General features: G+C 35.1%; 1 protein-coding gene across 2 annotated transcripts in view; it reads left to right on the top strand.

Annotated features, from left to right (window-relative positions):
• LOC149554890 (embryogenesis-associated protein EMB8-like) overlaps positions 1–17,019 on the top strand; it is a 97,252-nt gene that overhangs the window by 37,560 nt on the left and 42,673 nt on the right. For both annotated transcript variants that reach the window (XM_089828898.1, XM_089828900.1), the window contains exons 2-3: positions 715–843; positions 2,335–2,466. In XM_089828898.1, coding sequence (XP_089685024.1) covers positions 715–843; positions 2,335–2,466 — 261 coding nt within the window. The remainder of the gene's footprint in view (positions 1–714; positions 844–2,334; positions 2,467–17,019) is intronic.

The raw sequence follows: 17,019 nt of genomic DNA, 5'->3' as shown, positions 1-17,019 counted from the left end.
TAATAAAGCATGTTAATGTTATTTTATAATATGTAAGTTTTTATTTAGTTATTAGTTAGTTGCTAGTTAGTTATTGGATAGTTATCAGGTTGAAGGCTCTATGAAGTCTTTGAAATGTAATAATATAAGTTTTTATCGAGTTATTAGTTAGTTGCTAGTTAGTTGTTGGGTAGTTATAAGGTAGAAGGCTTTATGAAGTCTTTGAAATGTTATAATATGTGGTGAAGATGAATGATCATATGTGTTGATGGAGCCTTATGTTCTTTATGTTTCTTGTTTCCAATAATTTTGTTTCAGAAGCCATTCCTATTTCTATGTATTGTGTAGCTAAGGTGACAATCGTGTATACTATTTGATGTACAATTGACATGATCAAGATTTCAACTATCAAGGCTGCTTCATTAATGTATCAAGGGTTTCCTATACCAATTTATTCTAAGCTATAAAGGTAGATCTACACAAAATATATACTGCTTCAAAAAATGTCCTGTAAATTAAAAAGCTGCTTGAATTCTGCAAGTTGAGTATTATGCAACTACTTTATGCTAGTTTCTAACTTTGGGCAGGGAACTTATGACATTGGAGTTATACACAGAAAATTCAATTGATGGATAGTATTGAAAGGCTTTTGGTTTCTGCGTAGACTTCACGATCAAAAATTTCAAGTTTTCTTAATTCTAGAGTAGAACATGTTTCCAACACTGATGGTTTCAGCCAGGTCTCACAGGTGGGAGTGGCGATAGTTATGTAAGGCACATGCTTTTGCGAGCAAGAAGGCATGGATGGCATAGTGTAGTTTTTAACAGCCGTGGCTGTGCAGACAGTCCTGTCACCACACCTCAAGTAATCATCCTCCTACAGTTTATTTATTGCATCTTTGATGAAGTTTGAAAACAATAGATGATTATCTATGTTTATTTATTTCATCTTTTTTGTACTTTGTATGGTTTATTGTTCTTATTGAAAATGTTCATATTGAGATGCTTGAAAGTTGCAAATTGATTGGAATCTGTTAATATGTTTTTAATTCAAAATCTTGCAAATTCATCATCTTTTTACTGGATGCCATAATGGATGCTTGGAATGGGCAAATGTGAATCCATTTTCTTTTGCAGTTATACTTGAGTGGCATCATTTTCTTCAATTTTTTTTATATTGCTTGGTTCCAACTGGTCTGATATGATCTTTAATCCTTGACTTGTTATCTCTTGCATTGATAAGGAACTGTACATTTGATCACAATTCACATGCTTTGAAGTGGATGGTACACATAATGCCTGATCGTCTGGTATCAGGGACTATAAAGGAATTTTTCTTTTCCTTTTATTATGTTTTCTTGATCACTGATAGGAATTGTTGGTTAAGCCATACTTTCCTAGCTAGGTTGCATGGGTACACGTACCCACACCCTTGGAATGTGTACCCACATGCCCAAGTACCGGGTACACATACGCCAAGTATTGGGTACTCAGGGGAGATCATCATAGCTAAGGACTTTCTGATTTTGTTTCCATTTCACCTTGTTGTTTATCAAGCTTAATTCAATACATAATCAGTTTGAAACTTTGAATAATACTGATTAATACAAAACTTCATCAATGTTTAAGTCAGAAAAATATCATTTGCAAATATGTCATTGGTATATGATTTATGATCTTCTTGTTCATGTTTAAAGACTTCCTTCTCTGTTATGCATCTAAACATTTATCATGTATTATTATTACAAACATATTGCAAATCTGAAACTGAAAATAATACTTTACATTTGCAAACTTTATCACTATTCTTGATTTGGAAAACCATTGCCATGGCTCATAATTCCAGATTTTCTATAAATTTCAAGTTATATTAGAAAGTGCCCAAGTACCCCCGTCCCCTAATTTGAAAAATAGCCATACATGTACCTGTACCAGTACCCTAAGTACCCAAGTACCCTCGTCTCCGTGCAACCTTGGTTCCTAGTAAATCATATTATCTAACTTGTTGCAAGTCTATAGAGCCATTCATGGAGCAATTTATTCATTGGAAATGGGTATATTTTGAAATTTTAAAGATCATCATCTTTGAAGATTCATTCAAACTCTGTATTGTACAGAATTTTCTCAGTTTTCCTATACAATTGAGTAGTTTTCTTCCATTTATGAGAATATTGGGACTGAAATTAGGAGCGTTTTTAATACAGCTCATTTCAATCAAAATTTCCATGCTATTCTTTCAATCATAGAGTTTTTTCAAACTTGTAGAAATCACATGTATGATATTTATGGGATGCCAAAAGACCCTACCACATTTTCGTCATTCCAATCAATATTATCTATTTTGTTCTTGTTGCAGTTCTACTCTGCCTCGTTCACCGAGGACCTTCGTCAGGTGGTGAAACATGTGGGCATTTGCTTTCCTGAGTCCAACATATATGCAGTTGGTTGGTCACTTGGGGGAAATATTCTTGTGCGGTATCTAGGCCAGGTATGGTAACATTTTTATATAAATCCGCCACTTCTGTATTTCAACATAGCAGCGTACAACTTTTGTGCATGCTGGATCTTTAAAATTGATCTTATTAACAGTGTTAAAAATAATAGCTTATAGTCAGATAAACAATGGATGATAAAATCAATATAATAATTTATAGATTATATGCATGTATATACATCAATATACATTGTGTATATTGATGCATATACATACATATTAAATACCAAATCATTTTATTGATTACAATAATCATTTATCATCCACATTATTCTGAACATAATTTCCAAGTATAAATCTGAGATATTGATCTGTTTTTGAGTGATCTATATTGCCATTTATGTGTGTATCAATATCAAATCGATATATGACAAAATGTTATAAATAACATGTCAGACCTGAGTCTGATCATGTGTATATACAAATCACTAATGATAATCTGCATTAGTTTCATATGCATGAGTGCCAATTTTAATCGCTATTGTTAAGGTAAACAAACGGTGATTATTTATGGGGAGACATGTCAATGAACAGTCATGTCTATACCCACGTGGACACATGTCTATTTATTGGCATGTCCCTAGTTTGTGAAGGTATATATATTGTATCTGATCGGCCTAGATGGCAATCACATACAACAGCAGTGCAAAAGCATTTCTAGAGTACAATCTCTGTATTCATATTCGGTATTATAAAAACAATTCAGAATTAAACTCTTTCAATATTTTGAAATATATACTCATTCATTCAGGTTATGATCTCTAAAGAAACAATAAGTTAGTAAGTTTATTGTTCAAGAAAATTTAAAGATTCACATATTCTAATCTGCTATAAATCTAGTCAATTTTAACATGGTATCAGAGCCTTGCTAAGGAAGATCCGATTAGATTTGAGAGTTCAGATTACTCAAATATAAATTCTCTCTTGAGAAAATAATCTCATTCCATTCTTCATAATGTCAAGTGTAATTAGATTTGAGGATCGTCTGGAAGGAGGAAACAACTTTGTATCATGGAAGTTCAGAGTTATGATGATATTGAAAGAAAATGAATTGGACTCATTTGTGAAAGAAAACAAACCTGGACCAGAATGATCTTGAGAAAACTCAATAGATCAAGAATAATGAAAGGCTATGAAACTTATTGTGGACGCAATTAGGGACCATATAGTACCTATTCTATCAAAATGTGATACTGCATACCATAAGTTTAAATATCTTGAAAATACATATGAAATAAACAACACTAGCAGAATCCTTGCGTGGAAAAGACAACTTCACCATGTGAAAATGAATAAGGGAGAATCTGTCACTGCATATTTAATGAGAATCACTGAATTGAGAGAGCAACTTTCAACAGTTGGAAATCGGATTGACAGTAAAGAGTTAACATTAATAGCTCTATGTGGCCTCCCAACATCACGAGAATCATTTATTTAGGCAATAAGTGCATGGTCAAAACTCCCCAAATTTGATAGGTTGAAAACAGATTGCCTACAAGAAGAATCCAAAGTGATCACCAGAGGAAACAGTCAAAATGTTATAAATGAAGATATCCATGTATTAAACACAAACTCCCACAAGAAAGGAAAGAAGAAGAATTTCAAAACGAAAAAATAAAACATATGGAAAAGGCTCTTCCAAGAAGAGGAAGGATATTATGATAATAGATAGCTTTTATTATTATTATCTATTATTATTTAATATATTGTAAGTATTAGAATGTTTCTAATATTTAGTTAACTGTTAGCTCTATATAATAGAATGTTTCTATTCTTTACGATCATTTCCCAAGGAAACATTGTTTATTCTTTGGATATAGATTACTTTTAATATCAAGCAAGTATTTTACCAATTACTTTATAATATGATTAGAGTAAATACTATTTTTTTAAAAATTATAATTTTGTTTGAAATTATCAGTCTTTTTTATTCGAAAATATTTTTCAGCCCAAGTTTGTTTGTCATTTTTTGCAAGAAGGAAAAAAATCATTTTCTTGCAAAACCCGACTAGGGTTTTGAGCCAAGTTTTCGATCCACTTCCGATTTGGATGCGGAATCGGAAGTGGATGCAGGAAGTGGATACGAGATGTGGGATTTTTTTTGGGTATAGATGCATTTGGAAATGTCTATATATATAATATTAATATATATTCAACGAATTTAAGAAACTAATAAATACAAGAGCTTTTAGTTAGAAACTTAGAAATATACATACATCATTTGATAGTATCATATGATACTTCACCATTGATCAAGATTCAGGATATTTCATATGTCGATTTAATAATTCAAGCTTCAAACTAAAACTTCATAGGCACAAATATTCATGTTCTAGACTCCATGTCCAAACTACAAAATCAAAAACATAGTTCAAGATTCAATGTTCATTAATCAGAATCATAAGGATTCTCAAAATAATCTGGATCCTCCTCATCTCCAACCGCTGCAAGGTCCATATCATTTGAGCCAAGATTGGGTCCACTTGCGCTAGATAACACCATGTGTCATGGACCTATCATCATCATCTTCCATCTTTGTAGTAAGATCATGAAGTGTTGCATCCAAGTTTGCACACTTAGGGAGCACATCCCAATGTTTGTCCACCCCATCCACATATCATCCTTACATGAAAAAAGACACAAGTTGGTATGAATGCACACCAAGTCCTCAGCTTTCTTTGACCCCAATTGGTTGCGCTTCACTAAATGGATATAGGAGTATGTACTCTAATTCCTTTTAGCAGTAGAAGAACTTGCAAACTTGTATTGTGTTCACAAAATTAATTTTGAAAAATTAAAGATACAAAAAATAAGTAAATGCCAATACGATAGATGTTAAACACTAGATTGTAGAGCACAAGTTGTAATCTAAAAACAAAAATCAAAACTTACTTGTGAGAGGATTTTAATTGCAAGAGGTTGTAGATGCTTATATGGCTGACCATACATGTACCACCATGTGATTGCTCCCAATTTATTTTGGTCCTTAATTGCAAATGGAGTAAGCTTTGCTCCGGAAGCAAATAAATCAAACTCTAGCCTCACCTTTTCATGCATCTCATCATCTTGGAAGATTGTTGTAAAAGCTTTGGAGCACCCATTAGCAACCTCTTCATCAACATATGCTACAATTCTATCTGGAATAGAAAGTACTGCCTCACTATAATACCTCAGAGATAAAGCATATGTAAGGAGGTGCAATGGGGTAGTCATCTTCTCCCAACAATGAATAATTATTGCTTCCACTTTACTGCATAAGGCTTGACATTTTGTAGAGTCACTCTCATGTGCTTGTATAGAATGTTTTACCTTCTCAACCACGGTGTCCATGTCATCATACACTTCTCCCAAACAAGGTGTATTTGTATCGGCAAAGTGAAGCATAGTCATGATGGATACGAACCCACCGACGTTCATCCAAGATCATACCCCTAATCTTTAGGGCTCTTTCTGTATTTGAAGCCTTCCATGCACCCCATTGAGGACAAATGACCATTTGGCTCAAAGTATCTTTCACCTTGAGAAGTCGTCTCATAACAATAGTATGAGATGCAAAACGGGTCTCAACAACCTAAGCAAGTTAACAATATGTCAATTGACAATAAAATTATAAATATTAACTAAATTAAAAATCCATGAAATTTAATAATTACAAAAAATTTACCTTCAACAACTCCAATTGTGAGTATGTTCTAAAAATGGATTGTGACATGTTGTGGTTAGTCAAAAATTTGTATGTCCTCTCCCTCTTCGTATATTTGCTTCACCCAATCTATTTGGGTGCCAATCTATTGCATAATCAAGTTGAGGGATTGTACAGTGCAAGGTGTTTGAAAAATATGGTCATATCGAACCTCAACCAAAGCACCATCTCCCTAGAATTCTTGGCATTGTCTATAACAACTTGGACCACATTCTCACTACCCATCATATCTATGGCCTCAATGAGAATATTATAGATGAATTGTGAATCCTTCACCTACCGTTGACAATTAATTGCCTTAAGAAACACTGTCCCTATGGGGGACACTATAATCACATTAATTAATGGCTTGTTTTTGTATCTTTCCAACTATCAGACACAATTGTCACACCCAAAAGTTTTCCAAGGATTTTTAATGGGTTGGAGTGCTTTCTTTATAGAAACTCTCTCCTTTGCAAGAGTGTGGTACACACCTTTTCATACCTAGGACTAGTGTAACAATTTGGTGCTTCTTTGATGGTTCTTACCATTTCCTTCCAATATGGTGATCTTACCAGGTTTAAAGGAAGGCCATTAGCATAGAGGCAACGTGCAATGGCTTCATTAACACAATGTCTTGCCTCCATTCTAAATGCAGAGTACAATGGACCTCTTTTCTGGGCTGCTGCAAAATTTTCTACTTAATCCTCCTCTCCCAGTACAGTTACTTGCATGAATGGATGTTTGGAAGATACAATTAGTTCCATTTCAGCGAGTGGTTGCATTTTGTTCTTTTTGGAGGAAGGAGGTTGATAATAACTTTTTTTAGATCTTTTAACCAAATGATCAACAACCTCTTGTTCTTTTACAAACCAAGCTATTTGTGCATCAAACAATTCCTTTTCATCAACACCTTTGCACATTCCAAAACCTTTACCAGCAAGGCCTATGAAATGAAGTTTTACTTGAGAATAAGAGCTATGTAAAGGTTTTCCTTTGTCACTTTGACAACAATTACAGCTCCAAATATAGGAGCCACCACCTGCAACTTGTGATACTCTTGTTGTATGTCTCCATAGAGGAGACCTTAAATCAATTTTGAAATTATCCCCTCCTTGCCTGCCACTGAACTTTGACCTTGCCCTTCCATTGAACTTTGACTACTGGTGGCAGCCATTCTTGCAGAATACAATGTAGTTTCTTTGATGTTCTATATTAAGAAATTACATAAATTTAAATCAATAAAAATATATGAATATCAAACATACAAGTAAAAAATAGTGATACAAAACCATTCAAATAGATACCTTAACCTATTTCTCAATTTCTTTTTGAAAAAATTCTTTACGAACTTGAAAAAATTCATCACAATCTCTAAAAAATTCATTGAAACACTCAAGAATGGGATAAAATGCTTACCTCTTAGTGTTTTAATGAACTTGTTGAAGCCAACTCTTGCCCTACGATCATTCTTCTTTGAAAATAATCAAGATGATAAATAGGAGATAATTTCCACACCAAGTCAAATTGTGATATTGTTATTAGGATTTAACTGTGTGATTTTGAGTCAAACTCATCGACTCATGTTTCATGAGTAGTGATTCAACAACTTCCCGGGAGGTCACCCATCCCGGTACTACTCCAGCCTGAGCGCACTTAACTACAGAGTTTCCTCCCTGGTTAAACCCAAAGCTTGCAATTCCATTTATACTCATGAGAGATGGATTTGTGTTGAATCACTACTCATGAAACATGGGTCAACAAGTTTGACTCAAAATCACACAGTTAAATCCTGATAACAATATCACAATAATCAAGATGCCTTCAAAATGTCAAAATGGAAGCCAAATGAGAAGATCAAACCAAATTGCAAAGAAAATGATGGTTGAATGGTTGAAAGGCTTCTATTAGGGCTGTTTTAGGGTTTGACAAAAAAAATGTTATTATAAGACTAAAAGGCACATGTTTTAATTGGACTTTAAGTGAAAAGATATTTTTTGCTTTCTTTTCATGTTTGCTGCAGAGGTGTTTGGAAGTGTTCGGATGCCACCCAAATGCCATCCACAGGCATCCGGATGCGGACAAAAATCTGTATAGGCTTACGTCTACATCCGGATGCCTGTGGATGGCATTCAGGCGACATCTCAGGGCATCGCCTCGCCTCCGTGTGCCTGTCTGCCTTTGCCTCTGCATCCACCCTCTACCCTTGCGAATCAGTATCTCAGGTTTCGTGCCATTTCTTGGCACAATTTTCCTCTTCCCTTGGCCGCGTTTTGTAGGTTTTTTTGGATGTGAATTGTTTTGGTTTTTTCTTTTGAATGTTGGGCGTTCTCCTTGCAACTTTCCTGTGTTTCTCTTTTGTACACAATTTTTGTGTTTTTCAAGCCGATTAGGTTGTGTTTTCCTGATTGAATGGTCATGTTTTTCTTTAGACATGATTCCTATTTTTTTCTGCCTCATACCCACATTTTTTCTCTACAAATCTGCTCCAAATGACGACGTCTAGGGTTTCTAAAGCCCTCAGTATTAGATCGTGCCTAGATTTGTTAGTATTTCTGCACATTTCTGCTAAAATGGTGGGCTAAAACACTTGATGGTCTTCGAGATGATGAGCTCATTGATGAGAGAACTGCTTGGAAAAAGAGCAAACCTATAGAGTCAATTAATTTTTTCTCTTATGGCCAACATTCACAATCTGTTTGAACCTCAGACATACTCCGAGGCTAAAGGAATTCCAGAGTGGGAACAAGACATGAAATCTGAACATGTAATAACCCTCAGCTGGTTATAGTTCAACAATTAGCTTTAACACATTTATTTCCTTATCAAATTAGAAGTTTGACATTTTGTGAAACAGTTGACAAAGAACTCTCCAGCAGTGCGATTGAAAAAAACAAATATTTTTAATGTTCTTTGAAATTTTGTTATGAAGAGAATGGAGAATTACAATAGTAGTATAACAGTAACAACTTTGTCATTCTAATTTCAAATTGATTAAGATAATAACGATGATACTTCAGCTACTGTTTTTCAGATTAATTAGAACAACAATTCACTAAAATATATATGAAATGCTACTGATTTTATCAAATACCAAATTGGAACCTGATATAATTTGTTGCATCCAATATTGGTGCTGTAAGCCACTTCTTGATAGTATTGCTGCAACAAATAATGCCCGAATACATTCAATGACTAGACGTGACCATTGGATAATGCCAATTGGCTGCCTTATTGCTGAACACAGCCTAGTACACCCAAAACAAAGGCCTTTAATGGAATACAATGGTCTCTACAATGAAACTGCGGGCCCACATATAAATCCCAGATCATAAATGAATAGACGTAGGCCTCTTCCAATACTCACACAGCCTGTAATTTGTTAACAATTATTAGAATTGTAAATTGTAGGTCCAGTAATTATGTTGCCCAGTCTCCTAATGCAAATCGGAATCGAAGTTTACCACTTGGCATCTATAATAATGGTCTTGCTACCTGAAACATTGAATCGACAACCTGTAGCATAGAAATCGTGGCCTCTAGCAATTAAATTCACAATCCTGAACGCTGAATAACTTCTCAATGATTACCTTCAAAAATTCGATCTCCAAGGCACATGAAATATAGTAGGAGAATTAAACAATTGTATACTTCAGCACAATTGCCTATGATTACCTCAAATTCGAATCTCAGATCTTCTCAAAAATTCAGAAACCCTTCTACTTTAGCAAGGGCACAAAACGAGAAACTCAGGAAAGCCACCAAGGCAATAAAAACAAGAGATAAACAATAATTAGATGCTTTACTTATTAAATGGGCTCATATTTATAATCTCCAAATGGCACAAAGTTTCCCAAATGAACTTCACATAAGAACCTTTCCACACACAACATTAAAACATAATAAAGTGCCATTATAAACTAATTTATTAATTGCTTTTGGCTCTGAAAATGACCTTTTCCACCATAACTTCAAATTTTGACACGTAAGGCCATTGTTTCTTGTTCCCATGATTTAAAACTTTTCGTCCTAGTTCCCACGAACTATGATACTGAGGTGACCAACCAACAACAACAAAAATAGCAACCTCAACATATTTAGATGAATAATAATAATATGTAACCTGTCTTGTGAAAACAATTGAAGAAGTATCAGAATCAAAATCTGACAACACCAAAGTGATCCTGATGATGAAAGACGAATGAGCCTGATAGGGTGACTTACTATAAATAGAGGCTCCCTCCAAGATTCTTGGAGCCCAAATTGGAAGCCCAAAATAAAAACTAAGAGCATTATCCAACTCCTTTGACTCAATTGAGCTCATCAAAACCAACAAATTTTCTCCCTAAAATGGAGCCAAAACACACCATAGGCTGGTGGAAAGCCTATAACACACAACTGTGACCCTCAAATCCTACTATCAGCTCACGAGGGTCGTGATGGTGAACTGACTTGGCCAATTGCAGGAACTGTATTCCCGCTTGCAATCACATAAAGATTTTATCACCAACAAAACCACAAACATCTAGTTTTGAGAAATCCAAATTAGAAATTTTCAAAAATTTGAGATATAAATTACCAAACTCTCCAAGATGGAATTGCCCTCTCAGCCACAGTCAATACAGTAAGAGAAGACACTAAATTATTCCATCTAAGAATTGCTCCTCAACCATAGGAAATATAGTATGAGAAGCAACCATGAAAATCTCATAATTTACAAAAAACCAATCTCCACTATACTTCAGCAATGGAGCAAAAACCTCAGATCAAAATTAGAACCTTAGAAAAGCCACAAGGGCAACAAAAGCAAATAAATATTCAAGCGTCCTTTTATTAACAAATGGGCTTGTATTATAACCTCCAAATGCCCTTTTTGTTGCCAGAATGTAACTTCACTCAAGAAGCTTCACCACATAACATTAGTTAGAAATTTCCATTATATTCTTTCACTTGACTTGACTTAACTAGTTAATAAATGACTCTTTCCAATGATAACTCAACCCTCAACTTAAGTGAAATTGTAAAGTTAAATTATAGCTTTATAATAAACCATTTAATAAATTAATAATAATTTGGCCACTAAATATATAATAACTCGCAAAATACTCATCATTTAAATATGCCATTTGAAATAGGAGTCATACCTAATATTTCTACATGTGACAAAATGCACTTTCCAAAAATAGAAAGGGTCTATCTCTATCAACACCCAACTTGTCACAAATAGTAAGTCCACAAAACTAAGCCCCAACGAAGTCCAATCTGAGCCAAACAAAGACCAACCTATGGCTTACTGAATTGTGGAGAAGATAAGGCCCTCCCAAGCCAAGCCATTGCCTCAAAAGACTCTCTATCCACAATAATTAGCCTATGAGGATCACAATAATAGTCTAATCCTTGAAACTCTGATACTGACAAAAATGGGGACATTATAGTCCTCTCTCCCCGAGATTGCTTGTCTGCAAGCAATCCGGTAATATAGTGAACTTCAACCTCCACCTGGATCCAATATGAAGAAATACGTGGCATCCCTGTCAACACTGAACCAACTGCATGCCAATATGATTAGGTCCATCAACATCGCCTGCAACATAGCACCCAAAACTTGTGCTGATAATGTAGAAGTCAGAATGTCACTAGAAGGCAACTCCATAAAAGATCTATGCATCATCTTCTTCCTTGTATCCACCCACACAATATATATTGGATTGGAATTTTGTTCATCACCAACAATCCTTGAAAAAGATGTAGCTACAGGAGAACCATATGCACTCATGCCAATTCTATTAACAATAGGTGTAGCCATGTCAAAATATGTTGTCATAGGAACATCACCAATTGCCACAACAAAAAACTGAACTGAATCTACAGATGGTGAAAACTGAGTCCAACTCCATTCAGATGAGTGATCAATGTCAACCTCAAATAGGGGATTGTCATAAGACAATGCCACATCCATGTCAAATATAGGATTGTCCACAAAGTGAACCTCACCATTGTCTTGATCTGAACTATAACATTACTCTACCTCAACACCACTCACCTCATCATCATTGACATGCACACTATCATCAGGGCACACATCTACAACCAATGCATGCATACTGCTAAACTCCTCGCTAGATGGCTCAACTGATACATAAGTGGTTGTTGATATGACAGTATTCTCGCATGCTCCTACTCCCACTATCATTGCATTGCGGTCAAATACATGATCCTGGGAACTCATGCCGACAACTGAATCGTTTGACTCAACTTGACATTTACATTCCACCACAATTGTGCCCAACTCATGTGGTGTCTCATTAGAAATGTCTCGCACATCTATAACCGCAACTATATCATCACATTTCGCTCTTCGAAAAAACGATACCATGCTCTGCTCAAATCTCGGATTTGAAATTAGTTTGGTTATCCGTTTGTGATTTTGATTCAGCTCATTCAGTAGCACATCCAATTGTTTTACAATACTCTGTATCTTAGATTCTCCACACCTACATGGAGAAGCATGCCCTCTGCGGATATAATGAATACTAAACCTCCTATCACCATCCATAATGTTGAAAACTGAATCTCCAAAATAGAGCACCAATCAAACTAAGCCCAATTCCTGCAGGCTGGCAGGAAATCGCTCTGATACCACTATAATAACCCCAACTAGTTATAACTTCAACAAACACCATTTCTTTTATAATTCAGTTGTTTGACATTTCGTCAAACACTTTGCAAGCAAGCTCTAATACCATTGTAGTGACCCTATTCGGTTATGCTTCTAGCAATACCATTTATTCAAACATTTGACATTTCAACAAACACTTAGCAGACAACCCAGTTATCACTGAATATATGGTATTTAAAATTCCAAAACACAATATCAAAAAATGCAACAATTGTTCACAAATTCAATTAACCTTAGCTTTATACATTGCTCAAATAAATATCAATCACCAGTATATAAATCTGCTATGTGAATTTGCACATTTAAATCTGAAACAACAAATGGCTCTCAACAAATTCTGAATTAATTCATTAACTTACTATGCTTCAGACAATTATATTCTCATTTGCAATCACATAAATTTTTTATCACTAGTAAAACCACAGACGTCTGGCCTTGAGAAATCCAAATAAAAAATTACTAGAAATCAGAGATATAAATTACCAAACTCTCCAAGATAGAATTGCCCTCTCAGCCACTGTCAATACAATAAGAGAAGACATTGAATTATTCCAACCAACAGTCGCTCCTCAACCATAGTAAATACAGTTCGAGAAGCCACCATGAAAATCTAGATCTCATAATTCACAAGAAACCAATCTCCACAATATTTCAGCAATGGAGCAAAAACCTCAGATCAAACCCTTATACCTTAGCAAGAGATTTGAAAATGAGAACTTTAGAAAAGCCACAAAGGCAAGAAGAACAAATAAATATTCAAGTGTCATTTTCTCAACAAATGGGCGTGTATTTATAACCTCCAAATGCTCTTTTTGTTGCCAAAATGTAACTTCACTCAAGAAGCTTCACCATACAACATTAATTAGAAGCTTCCATTAGATTCTTTCACTTGGCTTAACTAGTTAATAAATGACTCTTTCGAATTATAACTCAACCCTCAACTTAAGTAAATAGGAGTCATACTTAATATTTCTCCATGTGACCAAATGCACTTTTCAAAAGTAGAAAGGGTCCATCTCTATCAACAGCCAACTTACCACAATTAGTAAGTCTACAAAACTAAGCCCAAACAAAGTCCAATCTGAGCCAAACGAAGACCAACTTGTAGCTTACTAAATTGTGGAGAAGATAAGACCCTCCCAAGCTAAGCCATTGTCTCAAAAGACCCTCTATCCACAATAATTAGCGTACGAGGATCACAATAATAGGCTAATCCCAAAAATTTTGATTCTGACAAAAATGGAGACATTACCTAGTCTACTATGCTAGGCCCAAATGTAAATCACAGATTAGAAATGAATAGACGCAAGCCTCTTCCAATACTCACAAAACTCATAATTTGTTACCAATTATCAGTTTTGTAAATTGCAGGTCCAGTAATTATGCTGCCTAGTCTCCTAATGCAAATTGGAATCAAAGTTTACCACTTGGTATCTATAATAATGGTGTTGCTGCCTCAAATATTGGATTGGCAGCCTGTAGCATAGAAATCGTGGCCTCTAGCAATTAAATTCACAATCCTGAACATTGAATAACTTTGCAATGATTACCTTCAGAAATTCGATCTCCAAGGCACAATAAATATAGTAGGAGAATTGGACAATTGTATACTTCAGCACAATTGCCTGTGACAACCTCAAATCCGAATCTCAGATCTTCTTAGAAATTCAGAAACTCTTATACTTCAGCAAGGACACAAAACAAGAAACTTAGAAAAGCCACAAAGGCAGCAAAAACAAGAGATAAACAATAATTAGATGCTTTACTCATCAAATGGGCTCATATTTATAATCTCCAAATGGCACAAAGTTTTCCAAATGAACTTCACTTAAGAAGCGTTCCACACACAACATTAAAACATATAAAGTGCCACTATAAACTAATATATTAATTGCTTTTGGCGTTCCACACACAATATTAAAACATAATAAAGTGCCACTATAAACTAATTTATTAATTGCTTTTGGCTCCGAAAATGACCTTTTCCACCATAATTTCAAATTATGACATGTAAGGGCACTATTTCTTGTTCCCATGATCTAAAACTTTTCATCCCAATTCCAATGAGCTATGATAGTGAGGTGACCAATCAACAACAACAATAAAATTAGAAACCTCGACATAAATAGATAAATAATAACAATAATTCACTTGTCTTGTGAAAACAACTGAAGAAGCATTAGAATTGAATTTTGACAACACCAAAGTGATCATGATGATGAAAGACGATGAATGAAATAAAATAAAATAAAATCTAAGAGCATCCTCCAACTCCTCTGACTCAAGTGAGCTCATCAGAACAAACAGATTGACTTACTATAAATAATAAGTCCCTCAAACGGAGCCAAAACACACCATAGGCTGCTAGAAAGCTTATAAGCACACAACTGAGACCCTCAAATCCTATTGAGAAGCTCACAAGGGTCGTGATGTTGAACTGACCTGGCCAACTGCAAAAACCTGCTAAAAATGGGGACATTAGAGAACACCAGAGCCTGCTAAAGAATCACACATGGTTCCTTTCTGATCTTCCACTAGGGAAGAAACCTATTAGGTGCAAATGGGTTTACAAAATAAATTACAAGTTTGATGGCACTTTGGATAAGTACAAAGCTTGTTTAGTTGCAAAGGGCTTTTCTTATCGTCAAGGCATTGATTATGAGACTTTTTCTTCTACTACAAAGATGAGCACTATCAGATTAGTCCTAACCAGGGCAACTCTGTTTGGTTGGAAAGTCCATCAAATGGACGTCAAGAGTGCTTTCTTGAATAGTGACAATAAGAAGAGGTCTAGATGGCGCAACCTCTTGGTTTGAAGGTTGCTGGTAAAGAATATTAGGTTCTCAGGTTAGTGAAAGCTCTTTATGGTTTGAAGCATGCCCTTAGGGCATGGTGCATGAAATTGATAAGTACCTTAGTGATCAAGGCTTCTAGAGGAGTTTTTCAGACTCCAATTTGTATATCAAAACTACTAATAGTGACATCATCCTTTTGGTCATTTATGTGGATGATTTGATCATCACTAGCAGTTCAACATCTTTGATTCAGGGAATCAAATCGAGTTTATGGCATTCTTTTGATATGACTGATGTCGGTCTCATACATTATTGCCTAAGTATTGAGGTTTGGTAACAATCTTCTAGTATATTCATTTCTCTGTTCAAATATGCCAAGACTCTGTTAGAGAAATTTCGTATGCAGGATTGCAAGCCTTCATCTATACCCATGGAGAAAGGTCTGAAGTTATCAGTTGAGACTGATTCTCCTCCAGTTGATGATACTACATATAAAAAACTAGTAGACAACCTCATCTACCTCTCTACTACTAGACTTGATATCAGCTTCACAGTTAGCTGCATCTCACGCTTTATGACAATTTTTAAGGCTGATCATTGGATGGTAGCAAATCATATGCTTTGTTATGTGAAGGGCACTACAGATTATGGACTCCTTTACCCTTGGAGTTCTATTCCTACACTTAGTGGGTTCACAGATTCATATTAGGCAGGTTTCGTTGACGATAAAAAGTCAATTTCTGGATGTGTTCAGTTTGGGATCCAATGTCGTCACATGGACTGGTAAGAAGAAATAGCTAGTTTCTCTCTCCTTTATCGAGGCTGAATATAGAGGGACAGTTAAAGCAAGTTGTGAAGCTGTCTGGCTTCGTCGGATGCTTGGGGATATGCAGATGTCACTAGTAGGATTGGCCACTTTATTTGTTGATAATGAAAGTGTTATCAAGTTAGCATGAAATCCAGTCTTTCATGAACGAACCAAGCATGTGGATGTTCACTTTCACCTCATATAGCCGCTGGTTGAAGACGAGACAATAGACTTGCAACACGTTCCTACAGCGGATCAGACTGCAGACATTCTCACCAAGTATCTTGGTCCAGATAAGTTTGTCAAACTAGAGGATAGCTTGGTGTTGTGGACAGATTATGTAACAAATAAATTTTCATAACAAAATAAAGGCGATCTAGAAAGAGTTTTTCCTCATCAGATTATTGAACAAGTATACTGAATTCCTTTTTATGGGACATTAACTGTATTTAACTACCAACGATTAACTAAGTATACTGAATTCCTTTTTATGGGACATTAACTGTATTTAACTACCAACGATTAACTAAAATAACAAAGCTCAATTGAAATAACTATATCAATGTTCAACTGAAACAATGAT

This window comes from Cupressus sempervirens, chromosome 5 (assembly GCF_028749045.1).
Source record: "Cupressus sempervirens isolate cs-2001-9-10 chromosome 5, ASM2874904v1, whole genome shotgun sequence".
NCBI classification, from domain to species: Eukaryota; Viridiplantae; Streptophyta; class Pinopsida; order Cupressales; family Cupressaceae; genus Cupressus; species Cupressus sempervirens.
This window is presented reverse-complemented; position numbering and strand designations above follow the sequence as displayed.